Source organism: Scardinius erythrophthalmus (genome assembly GCF_964197995.2).
Source record: "Scardinius erythrophthalmus genome assembly, chromosome: 17".
NCBI classification, from domain to species: Eukaryota; Metazoa; Chordata; class Actinopteri; order Cypriniformes; family Leuciscidae; genus Scardinius; species Scardinius erythrophthalmus.
In genome coordinates, this window is record NC_138237.1 from 15,847,054 (window position 1) to 15,862,724 (window position 15,671).

At 40.2% G+C, this 15,671-nt stretch overlaps 1 protein-coding gene across 1 annotated transcript in view; it reads left to right on the forward strand.

Moving 5' to 3' along the window:
* rimbp2a (RIMS binding protein 2a) overlaps window positions 1–15,423 on the forward strand; it is a gene marked incomplete at its 3' end in the record, with an annotated part of 34,069 nt that extends 18,646 nt beyond the window's left edge. Inside the window, exons 11-22 of the mRNA XM_081390706.1 lie at window positions 205–356; window positions 906–1,796; window positions 3,211–3,339; window positions 3,468–3,614; window positions 3,705–3,813; window positions 4,639–4,764; window positions 10,075–10,244; window positions 10,324–10,492; window positions 11,393–11,490; window positions 13,303–13,374; window positions 13,453–13,602; window positions 15,235–15,423. Of these exons, the coding sequence (XP_081246832.1) occupies window positions 205–356; window positions 906–1,796; window positions 3,211–3,339; window positions 3,468–3,614; window positions 3,705–3,813; window positions 4,639–4,764; window positions 10,075–10,244; window positions 10,324–10,492; window positions 11,393–11,490; window positions 13,303–13,374; window positions 13,453–13,602; window positions 15,235–15,423 (2,402 nt within the window). The remainder of the gene's footprint in view (window positions 1–204; window positions 357–905; window positions 1,797–3,210; window positions 3,340–3,467; window positions 3,615–3,704; window positions 3,814–4,638; window positions 4,765–10,074; window positions 10,245–10,323; window positions 10,493–11,392; window positions 11,491–13,302; window positions 13,375–13,452; window positions 13,603–15,234) is intronic.
* Window positions 15,424–15,671: the final 248 nt, after the last annotated feature.

Sequence of the window (15,671 nt, forward strand, 5' to 3'; positions counted from 1 at the left end):
TAGTGAGGCTAATTGGATTAATTAATTAGCTGAGATACTTGGAAGTAATATATGCCCTTGTGCCATTATTCAGCTGTGAAGCTGTTGGAATGACCATATTACTGTAAACTTGAGCTCAAGCAAATTAATCCAGTGAACACAATCCTTTCTAAATATCATGCATTTATTACTGTAAATATATGGTTGCTGTCTGTCCCTCCCCAGGACCCCCTCTGCCTCCTCAAGAAGTCCAGGTCCAGTGTGGACACGCCCCAGGGGTCCTTCAAGTGCGTTGGAAGCCCCCTCTAATGACACCTATGGGAACCTCCAATGGTGCAAGTGTCATTGGCTATGCAGTGTGCACTAAGGGTCAGAGGGTAAGTATGTGTGCATCAGCAGTCATATCAGTGGTGCCATTTACAGTATGTGACAGAACAGTTCTTGGCTGCATGGAGGCTAAAATTCATCAAGACCTATTTTATCAAAAAGTCATACTGATGCCCCCTGTTGGTGGAGAAGATTGGTTCCAAACATTTGAATTCGTTGTTTCTGGTTTTTGTGTAATGAATTTTAAAGGTTTTTCTTTTATGTTATTTGGGTGATTAATGAGAATGTTGATTCTAAACATTTGTCCAGTCAAATTAGTGAAATTTTGTTGGAAAAAAGGTCCATTGTCTATTGTCAGTATTGCACTAGTGTTGTACAAAGCACAGCTCACACAGAAGTTACTTTCAAAGCAATCAGCGTTCTGTTGCTCAACGCAGCAAATTTGCTGGATCAGCTTAATCCCTTTGTGAAATCTGCATGGGGAAATCTTTCCTAATTGTGTGGATTCCTACTGAAATTACTGGATTTCGCCCATGAAAAATTAACTGAACCATGGTAAATGTGACTGCACCTTAATGCTAAAACTAATGCCGTTTCAGATCGCTGAGGTGTTGTATCCAATGGCAGACTATGTGGCAGTAGAGCTGAACCGTCTACAGTGCTTGGAGGCCCGTGAAGTTATCGTCAGGACTTTATCAGCACAAGGGGAATCTCAAGACTCCCATGTCGCCGTCATTCCAAACCACCTGCTGGTGCCTCCTCCTAAAGCCCTCCCTCCTTCTCACCACATGCAGTCCTCTCTCCCACCCCAGCAGTCCCAAACGATGCCTCCCCATCCCCAAATACGGTCCCTTCCACCTCACCCTGGACCTCAACCACCCAGCCATCTCCAACCCCTCACCGTTCGACCCAACCAGCCCCCATCTCACCTCCATCCCCACCGTATGCCCCATCCCACACAGCCCTCTCCACCCCACCTCCAGCCTTTACAACCACACCCAATCCCTCAACCTCAGCACACCATGCAAATGCCCCAGCCTCAATCGTCCATGCCCATGCCCCAACCCCAGCAGCCCATGCCTATGCCTCAACCCCAGCAGCCCATGGCCATGCTCCAACCCCAGCCGCCCATACCCATGCTCCATCCCCAGCCAGCTATCCCGATGCCCCAGCCTCACATTCCTCAACTGGCCCTTCCCCAATCCCAAAGACCACTAAGTGCCAGAGAGCTGGAAACCAAAGAGCCAGGGCCAGGAATGATTAATCATGGAGGGGGCCCACCTCAGCCATGGGAGCCCGGATGCTCCCCATCAGGCATGCCCACAGGCCTGCCACACGGACACACCCTGGATGCCCCGGCCTGCCCGAACCGCCGTTCCCCGTCACCTCAAAGGATCCTCCCTCAGCCCAGGGGTACGCTTATTCCTGACACTGTGGCCAAGGCTATTGCCAGAGAGGCAGCCCAAAGAGTGGCTGCAGAGAGTGGACGGGTGAGTCTAGTCAGCAAAAAGCATGTAATGTACAGTGGTTGCAAACCAACCTTAACCCTAGAATGCATGACCCAAAAAAACCTACATGAATAATGGGGGTCAAAACGACCCATATTGGAGTAGTTTTTTTATTATTATTATTATTATTATATATTTTATTTATTTTTTAATTTATACTTTTATTAAATTTTTATTTAGATTTTTATATTCTTAGTTAGTTAACCCAAATAATAAAATACTGTCATCATTTACTCATGTTATTCCAAACCCAAAGATATTTTTTTAATGAAACCTGTGTGGTTTCTGTCCTTCCATTGAAACTCCAGGTTACCAAAACTTAGAAGATCCAAAAAGGCGTTGTAAAATGAACTCATATGAATCGAACGGTAAGCCAAATATTGTAAGGAGAAATTACAGCTTTATATATGATGAACAAATTTAATTTAGAATTTTATTTACATCTAAACAATGATCGACACACACATATATATAGAGCACATCACATTTGGTAAACACAAAAACTCAAACGTGTATGCATGATGCACAAGAACTTATGACTAGGTGTGACACACACACACAAACATCTGTGTTTACCAAATGTGTTGCACTTTATGTATGTGTGTTTGAATAGAAGCCTAGTTACATGTGTTCATCGTAAAAAGTGACCAAAGTCTTATATATATTGATCAAATATTTACCAAAGTCTTATGGGTTTGGAACCACAATTAAATGATCATTTTTGGGTGAACTATCGCTTTAAGTGTAATTAAATTATTTAAATGAAATTTATTATATATTTACAGTGTATACTTAACAGTATTATGAATATGATTATATGCATGTTTAAATGTTTCTGTTATGTTCTTTTTCATGTACATACACAATAAAACAGTAATTAAATATACCTAATAACTATAACTAACGTGTTTATGTGAGAAATTTGAATTTACTGGCACCTTTTAATTTATAGATTATTTTGTTTATAGATTATTTAGCAAATCTATAATAATTTATTTATAGATTATTTTGTGGATAGACAAATGTGATTATTTTTATTATTATTACTATTATTATTATTGACAAAAAACCCATGGTAAGTTAGAATAGGATGTCATTTTGACCCCCTTTATGAAGACTTGGGGTAGTTATTCTGATCCTATGAACATATAGTTTTGCTGAGGCTCAATATTTATGAGGAATACATCAAATATCAATTAATCAAAATAATCAAATAACAACACCCTATCGGGTCAATTTGACCTGTTTATGCATTCTAGGGTTAATATGTGCAAATGAGAACTCTTTAAAAGGGTTCATGAACATACAGAAGATTAGATATTTTGTCAGTACTTAACCTCAGCGTTACTGTCAGATCTCTTTATTAAGACTTCTGAAAGTACTTTAATATATTTAGATGGAGAGGAGAAGCCAGGGCTTTTACTCTCAAAATTCAGATGAGGAAGAGGATGAGGAAAGCTATCAGGCCTGCAGAAGAGGAGCATCTGTGGATGACTTCCTCAGGGGCTCAGAGCTGGGCAGGCAGGTATGGCAGTTGAAGTGATTGCCTTACCATACAACCACAGGCATAAGAGGCGAATGTCAGCATTGACTGCTTTGGTTTGTTGTATTAGCTTTGGATTGTCATTTTCTCTCACAATCTGCATTTCACAGTCTCATTACAGTCACAGCGAGGAGTATCATACGGACAGCAGTCGAGGCTCGGACCTCTCAGACATCATGGAAGAGGACGAGGAGGAGTTGTATTCTGAAATGCAGCACGAAGAAGGCAGGCGACGAAACTCCCACAATGCACTTAAGGTATTGCAGAAAGCAAAAGACATCTCACAATATCCCAATGACATCCTGGTTTGCATGGCTGTAACTACTTTGCTTTCTTCCCGATTCAAGACCGGAGGCAGCACTCAATCTTCGAGTCAGCTGGATCGGGACTCATACCGGAAGCCATCTCACCGAGGTCCTCAACCTCAGCGCCGACCCCTCACGGTCCCATCCATTGGTCAGTGCTCTCCTAGTAAGAGACAGGTCCAGCTCCTAGTCCAAGACTTGCTTTCAGGGCCTGTCTGTCCTCCTGCTCCACATTGTCTCTTTTTGAACTGTTAAACGTCCATAAGCTTGTCAATGTGTACCAGACCACCACTGTGTGTTCCAACCATAACCATATCCTGTTGCTTTCAGCCATTATAACCCTTTCTGAATCTTTACGTCTCTCTTAAGGGCTGCGTCCGAAATCTAAAAAATGCTGGCTCTGCCGGCAGCAATATAGAGGTAGGAAGGCAACAAGTCATGTCCGAATCCAGTGATCGTGTCTCATCCAGTCTTTTGGGATACCTTCATCTGATACATTTTTGAAGGCAGCATAGATAATATCCCACAATCCTGTGCGTTCAGTTCTGTGACAGTTGAGCTTATAAATAAAAAAGTTGCGGTTGGTGGTCAGTTTTTATGTAAATGTATGTTTTTGACCAACTTTTTCCACTTTTGATGTCATTTCTAGTGAGAAGTTAATATTGTTGTAATTAAATATTTGTTTAGTTACCACCAAAGCTCTCTCTATTTTGTTGTAGATCGTTAAACTGTTATGCTGCTTCAAAAAAGTGCGTCCGAAATCACAAGTTTTGGCAGGTACCTTCATACGCAAACGCTGCCTGCAAAGTCATTGCCTGATAGGGCAGCAAGGCAACAAGTCAGCTGCCTAAGCTTTCGGACGCAGCCAAGGTTTCCCATAGAGATGCCAGTGTAGTTAGGTGTCTCCAGCCTGGGGAGGTTGACGCGGAAAAGCCTTCGCATGGTATAACGACTCTTTGATTGGTGTTTCCCTCAGAGATAACCACTGAGAGTAACAGTGAAGGGAACCTCTCTCCCGTCAAGGAGGATGTTTACTATGGCAGTGTAGCGCGGCACAGGACATGTTCCTCCCGGAGGCACGGGGGACGCAGGCCGCCTTATGGTACGTGTTGAAGCTGCAGCATTTAGAATGGGGTCCGAGGAGAAAGAAAATGGCCAAACGCATGAAACTGCACTGGACTGCACCAAGATGGAAGCTTGTGTTGGAAGTGGTGCTGTAAGATAGCCATTAGCAACATGTTTGCACAGAGAATGCTCCTCCCCCTTTGCACTGCCCCACCAATGGATGCCTGCCAAACCTCCCTCTTTTCAACCTGACCACTCTCATTCTTTTACTTTGGCCATGCATGACTGAATGGTGAAAGTTAAAGGGTGGCATCTTACGCCGAACGAATGCCATCAAATATGTACATAATGGTTGACCAGGAAGAGAACGCAAACGGTTCCTTAGCATCGACTGCAAAGGCAACTGTGTGGAATGCACATTGGGCATGTTGGAATCACAATCTAGCACAGCTCCGTAGATGCGTCAGGGAGAAAAGGAAACAGGTGTAGTTTTATCCGGGACTAATTTGCCCCATCTGATGGGTCTTTCTCAGATCCAGATCTCTGCATGGTTACAGTAGCTCAGACTGCGTGCTCCCTCTCTCTCTCTCTCTCTCTCTCTCTCTCTCTCTCTCTCTGTCTGTGTGTGCGCCTGTCAGGAGCTTCATGTTTGGCTTGCTGTTCATCTGTAATTGGCTGCCATATGGGTGTTTCACTCCCAATCGCCACATACCCACACACACAGCAAAACACACACAGTGACACACATCATGGCCATCATATTACTGTAAGAAATGTCTGTTTTTTTCAACCCACCCAAGATGTGTTTGGCAAATAAATGGATTGTGCAAGTATGGAGCGTAATTTCACTCCATTGGACTGAATTGCATGCTTATTCACACTTTCCATTATTATACACGGAGATAATAATATTTATACTGTTTGTTACTTGCTTCAAAATATCCCCTGGATCCTTTAAAAAGTCTTGTAAGCTTATACCATCAAGTCATGCCTACTGTGTATGGTGCTGTATTACAGGACCAGGTGTAATATACATTGATAATATGATTATATACAGTGAGGAAAATAAGTATTTGAACACCCTGCTATTTTGCAAGTTCTCCCACTTAGAAATCATGGAGGGGTCTGAAATTGTCATCGTAGGTGCATGTCCACTGTGAGAGACATAATCTAAAAAAAAAAATCCAGAAATCACAATGTATGATTTTTTAACTATTTATTTGTATGATACAGCTGCAAATAAGTATTTGAACACCTGAGAAAATCAATGTTAATATTTGGTACAGTAGCCTTTGTTTGCAATTACAGAGGTCAAACGTTTCCTGTAGTTTTTCACCAGGTTTGCACACACTGCAGGAGGGATTTTGGCCCACTCCTCCACACAGATCTTCTCTAGATCAGTCAGGTTTCTGGGCTGTCGCTGAGAAACACGGAGTTTGAGCTCCCTCCAAAGATTCTCTATTGGGTTTAGGTCTGGAGACTGGCTAGGCCACGCCAGAACCTTGATATGCTTCTTACAGAGCCACTCCTTGGGTATCCTGGCTGTGTGCTTCGGGTCATTGTCATGTTGGAAGACCCAGCCTCGACCCATCTTCAATGCTCTAAGGAGGTTGTTCCCCAAAATCTCGCAATACATGGCCCCGGTCATCCTCTCCTTAATACAGTGCAGTCGCCCTGTCCCATGTGCAGAAAAACACCCCCAAAGCATGATGCTACCACCCCCATGCTTCACAGTAGGGATGGTGTTCTTGGGATGGTACTCATCATTCTTCTTCCTTCAAACACGTTTAGTGGAATTATGACCAAAAAGTTCTATTTTGGTCTCATCTGACCACATGACTTTCTCCCATGACTCCTCTGGATCATCCAAATGGTCATTGGCAAACTTAAGACGGGCCTTGACATGTGCTGGTTTAAGCAGGGGAACCTTCTGTGCCATGCATGATTTCAAACCATGACGTCTTAGTGTATTACCAACAGTAACCTTGGAAACGGTGGTCCCAGCTCTTTTCAGGTCATTGACCAGCTCTTCCCGTGTAGTTCTGGGCTGATTTCTCACCTTTCTTAGGATCATTGAGACCCCACGAGGTGAGATCTTGCATGGAGCCCCAGTCCGAGGGAGATTGACAGTCATGTTTAGCTTCTTCCATTTTCTAATGATTGCTCCAACAGTGGACCTTTTTTCACCAAGCTGCTTGGCAATTTCCCTGTAGCCCTTTCCAGCCTTGTGGAGATGTACAATTTTGTCTCTAGTGTCTTTGGACAGCTCTTTGGTCTTGGCCATGTTAGTAGTTGGATTCTTACTGATTGTATGGGGTGGACAGGTGTCTTTATGCAGCTAACGACCTCAAACAGGTGCATCTAATTTAGGATAATAAATGGAGTGGAGGTGGACATTTTAAAGGCAGACTAACAGGTCTTTGAGGGTCAAATACTTATTTGCAGCTGTATCATACAAATAAATAGTTAAAAAATCATATATTGTGATTTCTGGATTTTTTTTTTTAGATTATGTCTCTCACAGTGGACATGCACCTACGATCACAATTTCAGACCCCTCCATGATTTCCAAGTGGGAGAACTTGCAAAATAGCAGGGTGTTCAAATACTTATTTTTCTCACTGTATATATATGTATGTATATATATATAATATATATTGGGTGAATAGGGGTGAATTCAGGTTGATTGTGACACATTTTGCTATTGAGATTAATGAATTCAGTCAGAATGTTTTTTTGAATTAATACTTTTATTTAAAAAGGATGCATTAAACTGTTTAATAGTAAAGCAGGTGTAAAGTGTACCTGAAAACCACACTGGAGTAAAAGTACATATACCTTACAGTGAAAATGACTCCATTACAAGTTTCAAGTCACCAATTCCAATATGACTCGAGTAAATGTCTTAGAGAATCTGATGTTAACAGTACTTAAAGGGATAGTTCACCCAAAAATTAAAATTCTGTCATCATTTACTCACCCTCAAGTTGTTCCAAACCTAAATGAGTTTCTTTCTTCCGCTGAACACAGAATATGTTTTGTATATTTTTTGTATATTGTTTTGTAAATGTAGTATATTCTTATTCAAATTCATACAGGTTTGGAACAATTTGAGGGTGAGTAAATGATGACAGACATATATTTTTATAAAAAAAAAAAAAAAAAAAAAAATATATATATATATATATATATATATATATATATATATATATATATATATATATATATATATATATATATATATATTATCTGTAATATTTTATAAATATATCACAGACTCCTAAGAGATATGTCAGTGAAAACAAGAAACAGTTGATTTGTGAGGAGAGCAATCATGTTTCTTTTTCTAAAATCAAAATAAAACTGAACACCTACTGTAAATATTGCAATAAATCAAGGTCGACAACAGCCACTTAAACGTCCACTTAACCTCTTAAACATCTACAAACACTAAAGTCTCAGTTAAGCTCAAGTGCTCATGAAGGAGCATACTGTAAGTAAACCAATATCCTTTCAAATGTTCTCTTCAATATAACGAATAAATAAAATAATGTTAGGTAAAAATAAATATTCAAAGCCTACTTGTACTGGACGTGCTGGTTTCGGCTGGAGTCGTGTCCTCACACCATAAATGAAACACCTGCAATTCACGACTACCATGCGTTTGCATTCATTGTAAAGTAACCTTGTTGACAAGTTTGGGTGAACAAGGGCAAATCGCACAAGATATAGTGGGCCCTATTTTAACGATCTGAAACGCAAGTGTCAAAGCGCAAAGCGCAAGTAACTTTGTGGGCGGGTCTTGGGCGCTGTTGCTATTTACCTGGCGGGATAAATGACTCTTGCGCCAGGCACAAATCTAAAATGGGTTGGTCTGAAGTAGCTTCATTATTCATAGGTAAACCAATAAACCAATCAGAGCGTCATCTCACATTCCCTTTAAGAGCATGCGCGCTTGTTCTAAAGCGGATTCCTATTATAACGGCGGATTTGCCAGGCGCGCGCCAGGAGCGTTCACAGCCGAGGAGAGCAACGCTCTCGTCAGGGACGTTGGGGATGGAGAAACCCACACCCAAATTAACTTCGGTTAAAAAGGCGTATGATAATTTGGGTAAATGTGTAAGCTAGATGTATGCTTTTATAATAAATTATCTATCTATCTATCTATCTATCTATCTATCTATCTATCTATCTATCTATCGTAATAATGTATGATTTGCAAAAATGAAAACTGCTGCTTCTGTGTAGATGAGAGAATCAAAGTGTATGCGCGTTGTGCACACGCTAAATTGATTATGGCCAAGCATGCGCCCTTAAAATAGCATATGAATAACATGCGCAACGCGCCACTGACTTATTTTTTCCTGGTTAGTGGCGCAATTGTTTTCTAAACCTGCAAAATAGCATGAAGGAACGTTTGCGCCGGAACACACCTCCTTTTTTGCGCTGAACCGCCCAGGGAGCGCAAGTTCATTCCCTAGTTTAGCGACGTGCTTCTGTGGAGGGAAAAGCGCGCTTTGCGCGGGTGCAAAATACGAATGATACATGCGTCAGTGTACAAAGTCAATTGCGCTGGGTGCAAGATAGGGCCCAGTATCTTCAATGCCCTGTAGTGTAGATGGTGATATCGCTTCTTTTGTAGCAGTAATAAACTGCTGCTGACAATGTTAGGTGCCATGCAAAATGTAACAAGTAATTGCATTGCTCATTACAAATGTATTGGAGTAAAAGTACAAATTCTTATTCAAAAATGTAGTCAAGTAGGGAGTAAAAGTTGTTTTATCTAAACTACAAAGTAGCCAAAGATATACTTAAGTACAGTAACTAAATACATTTACTCAAATACTTTACACCACAGCAGTAAAGACATTTATCTTACAAAAGATTTATATTATAAATTATAAGTAAATGCTGTTCTTTTGAATGTACTATTCATAATCAAAGAATGCTGATATCTTTTATCAGTTTCAACAAAAAAAAAATATTAAGCAGCCCAACCGCTTTTTATAATTTGTTTACAATTACAATTATTCATTGTGATTATATATCACAATTTTACTGACTTTTTTTTTTCCCTTCAGTTTGGTCAAATGGACCTTCAAAGTGACAAATGATTTTTTATGAGCATGCCTTCAAATATTAATAAAAATAATACATTTTATCTCAATTAATATAAGTAGCATAACAGTAAATATACAATAATTAGAAAAATCGTTTATTAAAAAAAATGTTTTATATCACACTGCAGAACACGGCTTTCCAATTATCCATGTATAAGGATAATATGGTGCCACTTAAATCTGTCTACTAGACGACTTGTTTTTTTTACCTATCTTTCTCATTGTAGATGGATACAGGGACCGATGCCGGCGTTCTCCTCCGTACTATGATGAATCTGAGCAGGAGGAGCCGTTTCGAATCTTTGTGGCCCTCTTCGACTATGATCCTCTCTCCATGTCCCCTAACCCTGATGCAGCGGATGAGGAACTCCCTTTTAAAGAGGGTCAGATAATAAAGGTACTGCTCAGATGGAGTTAATGATCAATGTTAAATGGCCCTTCCATTATTTCAGCATCCCTCTGTCTGTGTGTCTAAGGTGTTTGGCGATAAGGATAATGATGGCTTTTATCGTGGGGAGATCCGAGGTAGGTCTGGACTTATTCCCTGTAACATGGTGTCAGAAATCCGTGCTGAGGATGATGAGACTATGGAGCAGCTCATGAATCAAGGATTTCTCCCTCTCAATACCCCTGTGGACAGAATTGGTTGGTGTTTTTCCTGTCACAGTTATCTAAACTTATTATAATGACAAAAATATTAAAGATTAAACTTTTTAAATTAAACTTATTGTTACAAGGTTTTGGGTCGGTACGATTTTGTAATGTTTTTAAAAGTAGTCTCTTTTTCTCACCAATGCTGCATTTATTTGATACAGTTAAAACATAATATTGTGAAATATTATTACAAATTAAAATAGTTGTGCTGCTTAATATTTTTTGTGAACACTGTGATACATTTTTTCATGGATTCTTTGATGAATATAAAGTTCAAAATAACAGCATTTATTTGAAACAGAATTTGTCACTTTTGTTAAACTGAATACATTCTTGCTAAATAATGGCTTGTTCACACCAAGGATGATAACTATAATGATAATTGCATTAGCTTACCCACCAACGCACAAAAACACTGTTTATCATGAGCAAGTTGTGTCATTTGCCACTTTACATGCTTGAGCTGTTTAAAGAAGGATAGATTCTGATTTGGCAATGTCAATTCAATCATTCTTTAGCTGGAAAAAATCATTCTGAAAGTGATTCCAAATGATATTCTTACTTGTGTCGTTATCATTATAGTTGTGGTGTGGACTTCCCTATTCTCTTACAATTAAAACAATTATTAAAACTTTATAGTCATCGTTATAGTTCTTGTACTTGATGTGAACGGCCCTTAAAAGTATACATGTATTTAAAAACACCTTACTGACCCCAAACTTTTTTTGTTTGTTTTTTTTGTACTTTGTTAGAATATATCGAATACATGGCTACTTTTATGGTCATCAGTGCAGAGCTTTCTACCAGTAACTGGATCATGCTAACCAGTCAAATGTTATTTTGTACATAGCCTGCCTATCCCACAAAGAAACTGATTCTCTCTCCCGTCAGAACAAAACAGGAGAGGTCGCCACCCAGTGGCCACAAGAAGAATGGTTGCCCTGTACGACTACGACCCCAGAGAGAGCTCCCCAAATGTGGATGTTGAGGTGTTAAACACACACTCCAATATATATATAAAGTATCTCACAAAAGTGAGTACACCCCTCACATTTCAGCAAACATTTTAGTATATCTTCTCAAGGGACAATACTATAGAAATGAAAATTGGATATATTTTAGAGTAGTCAATGTGCTGCTTGTATAGCAGTATATATTTACTGTCCTCTGAAAATAACTCAACACACAGCCATTATTGTCAAAATACCAGGCAACAAAAGTGAGTACACCCTAAGTGACCATGTCAAAACTGTGTCCACCATTGTTATCGAGCACTGCCTTAATCCTCCTGGACATGGAATTCGACCAGAGCTGCACAGGATCCTCTTCCACTCCTCCATAATGACATCATGGAGCTGCTGGATGTTAGACACATGGTGCTTCTCCACCTTCCGCTTGAGGACGCCCCACAGGTGCTCAATAGGGATCAGGTCTGGAGACATACTTGGCCACTCCATCACCTTCAGCTTCCTCTGCAAGGCAGTTGTCATCTTGGCGGTGTGTTTGGGGTCGTTATCATGCCGTTCGGCACAGTTTCTGAAGGGAGGGCATCGTGTTCTGCTTCAGAATGTCACAGTTCATGTTGGAATCCACGTTTCCCTCAATGAAGCGCAGCTTCCCAGTACCAGCAGCGCTCATGCAGCCCCAGACCATGATGCTACCACCACCATACTCGACTGTAGGCAAGACACAATTTTCTTGGTACTCCTTACCAGGGCGTCGCCACACATGCTGGAGACCATCTGAGCCAAACAAGTTTATCTTAATCTCATCAGACCACAGGACATGGTTCCAGTAATTCATGCTCTTGGACAGGTTGGTTTCAGCAAACTGTTTGCGGGCTTTCTTGTGAGCCAGCTTCAGAAGAGGCTTCCTTCTGGGACGACGGCCATGCAAACTGTTCCAAGTGGAACCCGTCTTGGAAAACCTCTGTATGACCCTGGCCTGTACTGTAAAGTTTCAGGGTGTTACCAATCTTCTTATAGCCTAGGTCAACCTAGGACTACAGCCATGCAAACCAACTTGTTGCAGTGTGCAGTGTATGGTCTGAGCACTGACAAGCTGACCTTCTGCTTCTGCAACCTCTAAAGCAATGCTGGCAGCACTCATGCGTCTATTTTTTGACGCACAGCACAAGGACTCAACTTCTTTGATTGACCCTTGTGAGGCCTGTTCCAAGTGGAACCCGTCTTGGAAAACCTCTGTATGACCCTGGCCTGTACTGTTACTAAGTTTCAGGGTGTTACCAATCTTCTTATAGCCTAAGGCCATCTTTGTGGAGAGCAACAATTCTAATTCTCAAATCCTTAGAGAGTTCTTTGCCATGAGGTGCCATGTTGAACATCCAGTGGTCAGTATGAGAGAATTGTACTCAAAGCACAAATTGTAACTGCTCTAATAAAAGATACACAGATTTGTATGGTCCTGTCAAGCAGACAAAAACATGAACATGATGAATAGGACATAGGTGGCTTTGCATGGTTAAACGACGTACAGCTATTATCACTTAGGGTGTACTCACTTTTGTTGCTAGCTATTTTGACAATAATGGCTGTATGTTGAGTTATTTTCAGAGGACAGTAATATATACTGCTATATACAAGCAGCACATTGACTACTCTAAAATATATACAAAAAGTTTCATTTCTATAGTATTGTCCCTTGAGAAGATATACTAAAATGTTTTCTGAAATGTGAGAGGTGTACTCACTTTTGTGAGATACTGTATATATATAGTCAGGTTTTCAATCTGCTGAATGTGCATTTGTGAATAGTTGCTGATCATGTGCTTTCTGTGGCAGGCTGAACTGACGTTCTGTGCTGGTGACATCATTGCTGTTTTTGGGGATATAGATGAAGATGGCTTCTATTATGTAAGTATCATTGTTGCGCTGACCACTCACTCTGTTTTATTCTGAGCCTGCGGCATTGTACGTTTTTCTGACTCTCAGGGTGAGCTGAATGGACATCGGGGCTTGGTTCCATCCAACTTTCTTGAAGAAGTGCCTGATGACGTGGAGGTCTATCTGACGGACACTCCCTCCCAGCACGGTCAGGACGAGCCCAATCCGGTACCGGCTCCGCGCCCAGAGGCCAAACGGGTACACCATCGCCGTTCTCAGCGCTAGGCCCTGTGTCCATTCATCCTCCGTTTGAGTTTCGGTCCACTCGCCGTCTCTGTGTTTTCTTGTGCTTGTTTGTTTTTTCGTTATGTGACCGTGGTGGTGGTTTCCAGTCCAACCTTTCTTGCTCTAGGAAAGGGAGAAGCAAAGCCCACTGCAAACAGAGCCTTTTTGTTTTTGAGAACATAGAGAGACAGGTACGAACGTGACTCTTTTAAGAGAGCAAATGTTCGTAGAGCCGCCAGAGGACTTGTGGAAAAAGGCCAAATTCTGTTCCTGCACCGGACTTTGAATAAAGCATAAAGCATCTTTGCACTGAAACACAAAACCCTACTTAAGTGAAGCTGTTTGCATTAGTCAAAGTGCTTTGTGAAGTCCATAGGGTCCATGGCTCATGATTTGTGACCCTGTTAAAAGACTGATTTGGAAACTCACGTAGTTGACGCATGCCTGTTTTTTTTTTTTTTTTTTTTTTTCAGAACAGACCTGTAGCTTTTATATAAAAGTAAACTACATTACCCCAAATGTTGTATTTCTTTGAAGAGGCTTTGTTTCTTTTTGTATATTGCACATTGTCAAAAAAACTATATTTTTCAGATCATATGAACTAGCAGAACATATAAATATTACTCATTCTCATCTCTTCCAGAGAGACTAAAATGATAACAGTCATGATGTAATTACAATAAATCAGAATAAATAAAAAACTGAGACAAATATGTATTTTTTGCTAGTGGACATTTCTATTCATTTATGTGTACGTGGTGGTGTTTTTTTTTTTTCTCCTCATAATTGATGTTTTGGATTTTTTTTATGATGTCGCTGCTTTCTAATTTCCGTTTTTCCCCACCGGCTTTGCCAAAAAAGAAAAAAGCTGAGGAATATTGTTCATTTCCTACCCTAGCAGACTTTGGTCTTGCTAGGTAAGTTAAGCAACTGGCGATACCAGTGATCAGTCTCATGCAAGGGATTTTATGCAGATTTTTTATGGACTTTCTACGGCTAAATTATCTATTTGGAGTTTTCTATCATATTGCTTTTATATGTAGCATATGAGCAAGTTGATTTATTTATGTTTTCATATAAAGATAAGGTTTGTTTCAGGTTTATCTGCGTAATAATGTTCATTTATTAAGATTATTTATTTTTCAAATTTATTTTCTTTTTCTATCTTCAAAAACACAGACTTTTCTGCTTAATATGCCAGTGCATTAGACTTGTATGGTATCTGCAGTTGGTTTCCGTGCTGTGTGTCTATTTTGATGCTTTAATAGAATATAAGATCCCTTGACTTTTAGAGGTTTTTTAATAACATTTCAAACAGAAATTAAATTAAGGACTATTTCTTATCTTTCTTATAGCAGCCAAGAAAAAAAAATTAATAACACAGTTGAGTTAATTCAGGAACCAGCCATATTATCTGCCTTTTCTCTAGAGTTCCAATCTGTGAGTAGTAATATAATTTTTGCTCTTACTTTCTTGGTACATTTCAAATCATTTGTTTTAAAACTGTGCTGCTCTGCTACTGAGAAGAAGGCAGATGATAAGGCAAAAGATAGACTTGCTGTGTAATATCCCACAATTTTCCCTTCCCCATGGATGTTTCATTAGGTGCCTGTGGAAAGTACAGTGCCAGCTCCGGCCGCTGGAAGACCTGCCTCTCCCACTGTGCGTCCTTTGCTTCCTGTTGGCCCAGTCAGGCCGCTGAGCCCAGCCAGGGGTCCACGAGACCTGGCGTCTAAAAAGAAAAAAGGTCTGCTCTCTAAGGGGAAGAAACTGCTCCAAAAGTTCTCAAAGTAAAAGTATGAGTTTGATTTCAAATTCATATGACTACAACAGCATACAGATTTCTATCTCAAAAGGGAAACAGCCAATCCCCAATGTGTCCCCAATAAAAACTAGGATTAAAAAAAACAGAGAAAACTTTCACATTAACATGCCACGTACACATTATGAAATAGATCTAATATCCAGATGAAAAGGAATGACATATATAAAGATGTCACTCACATGTCAGTGAGTTTGCTAATTGGCTGTCAGAATAAAAG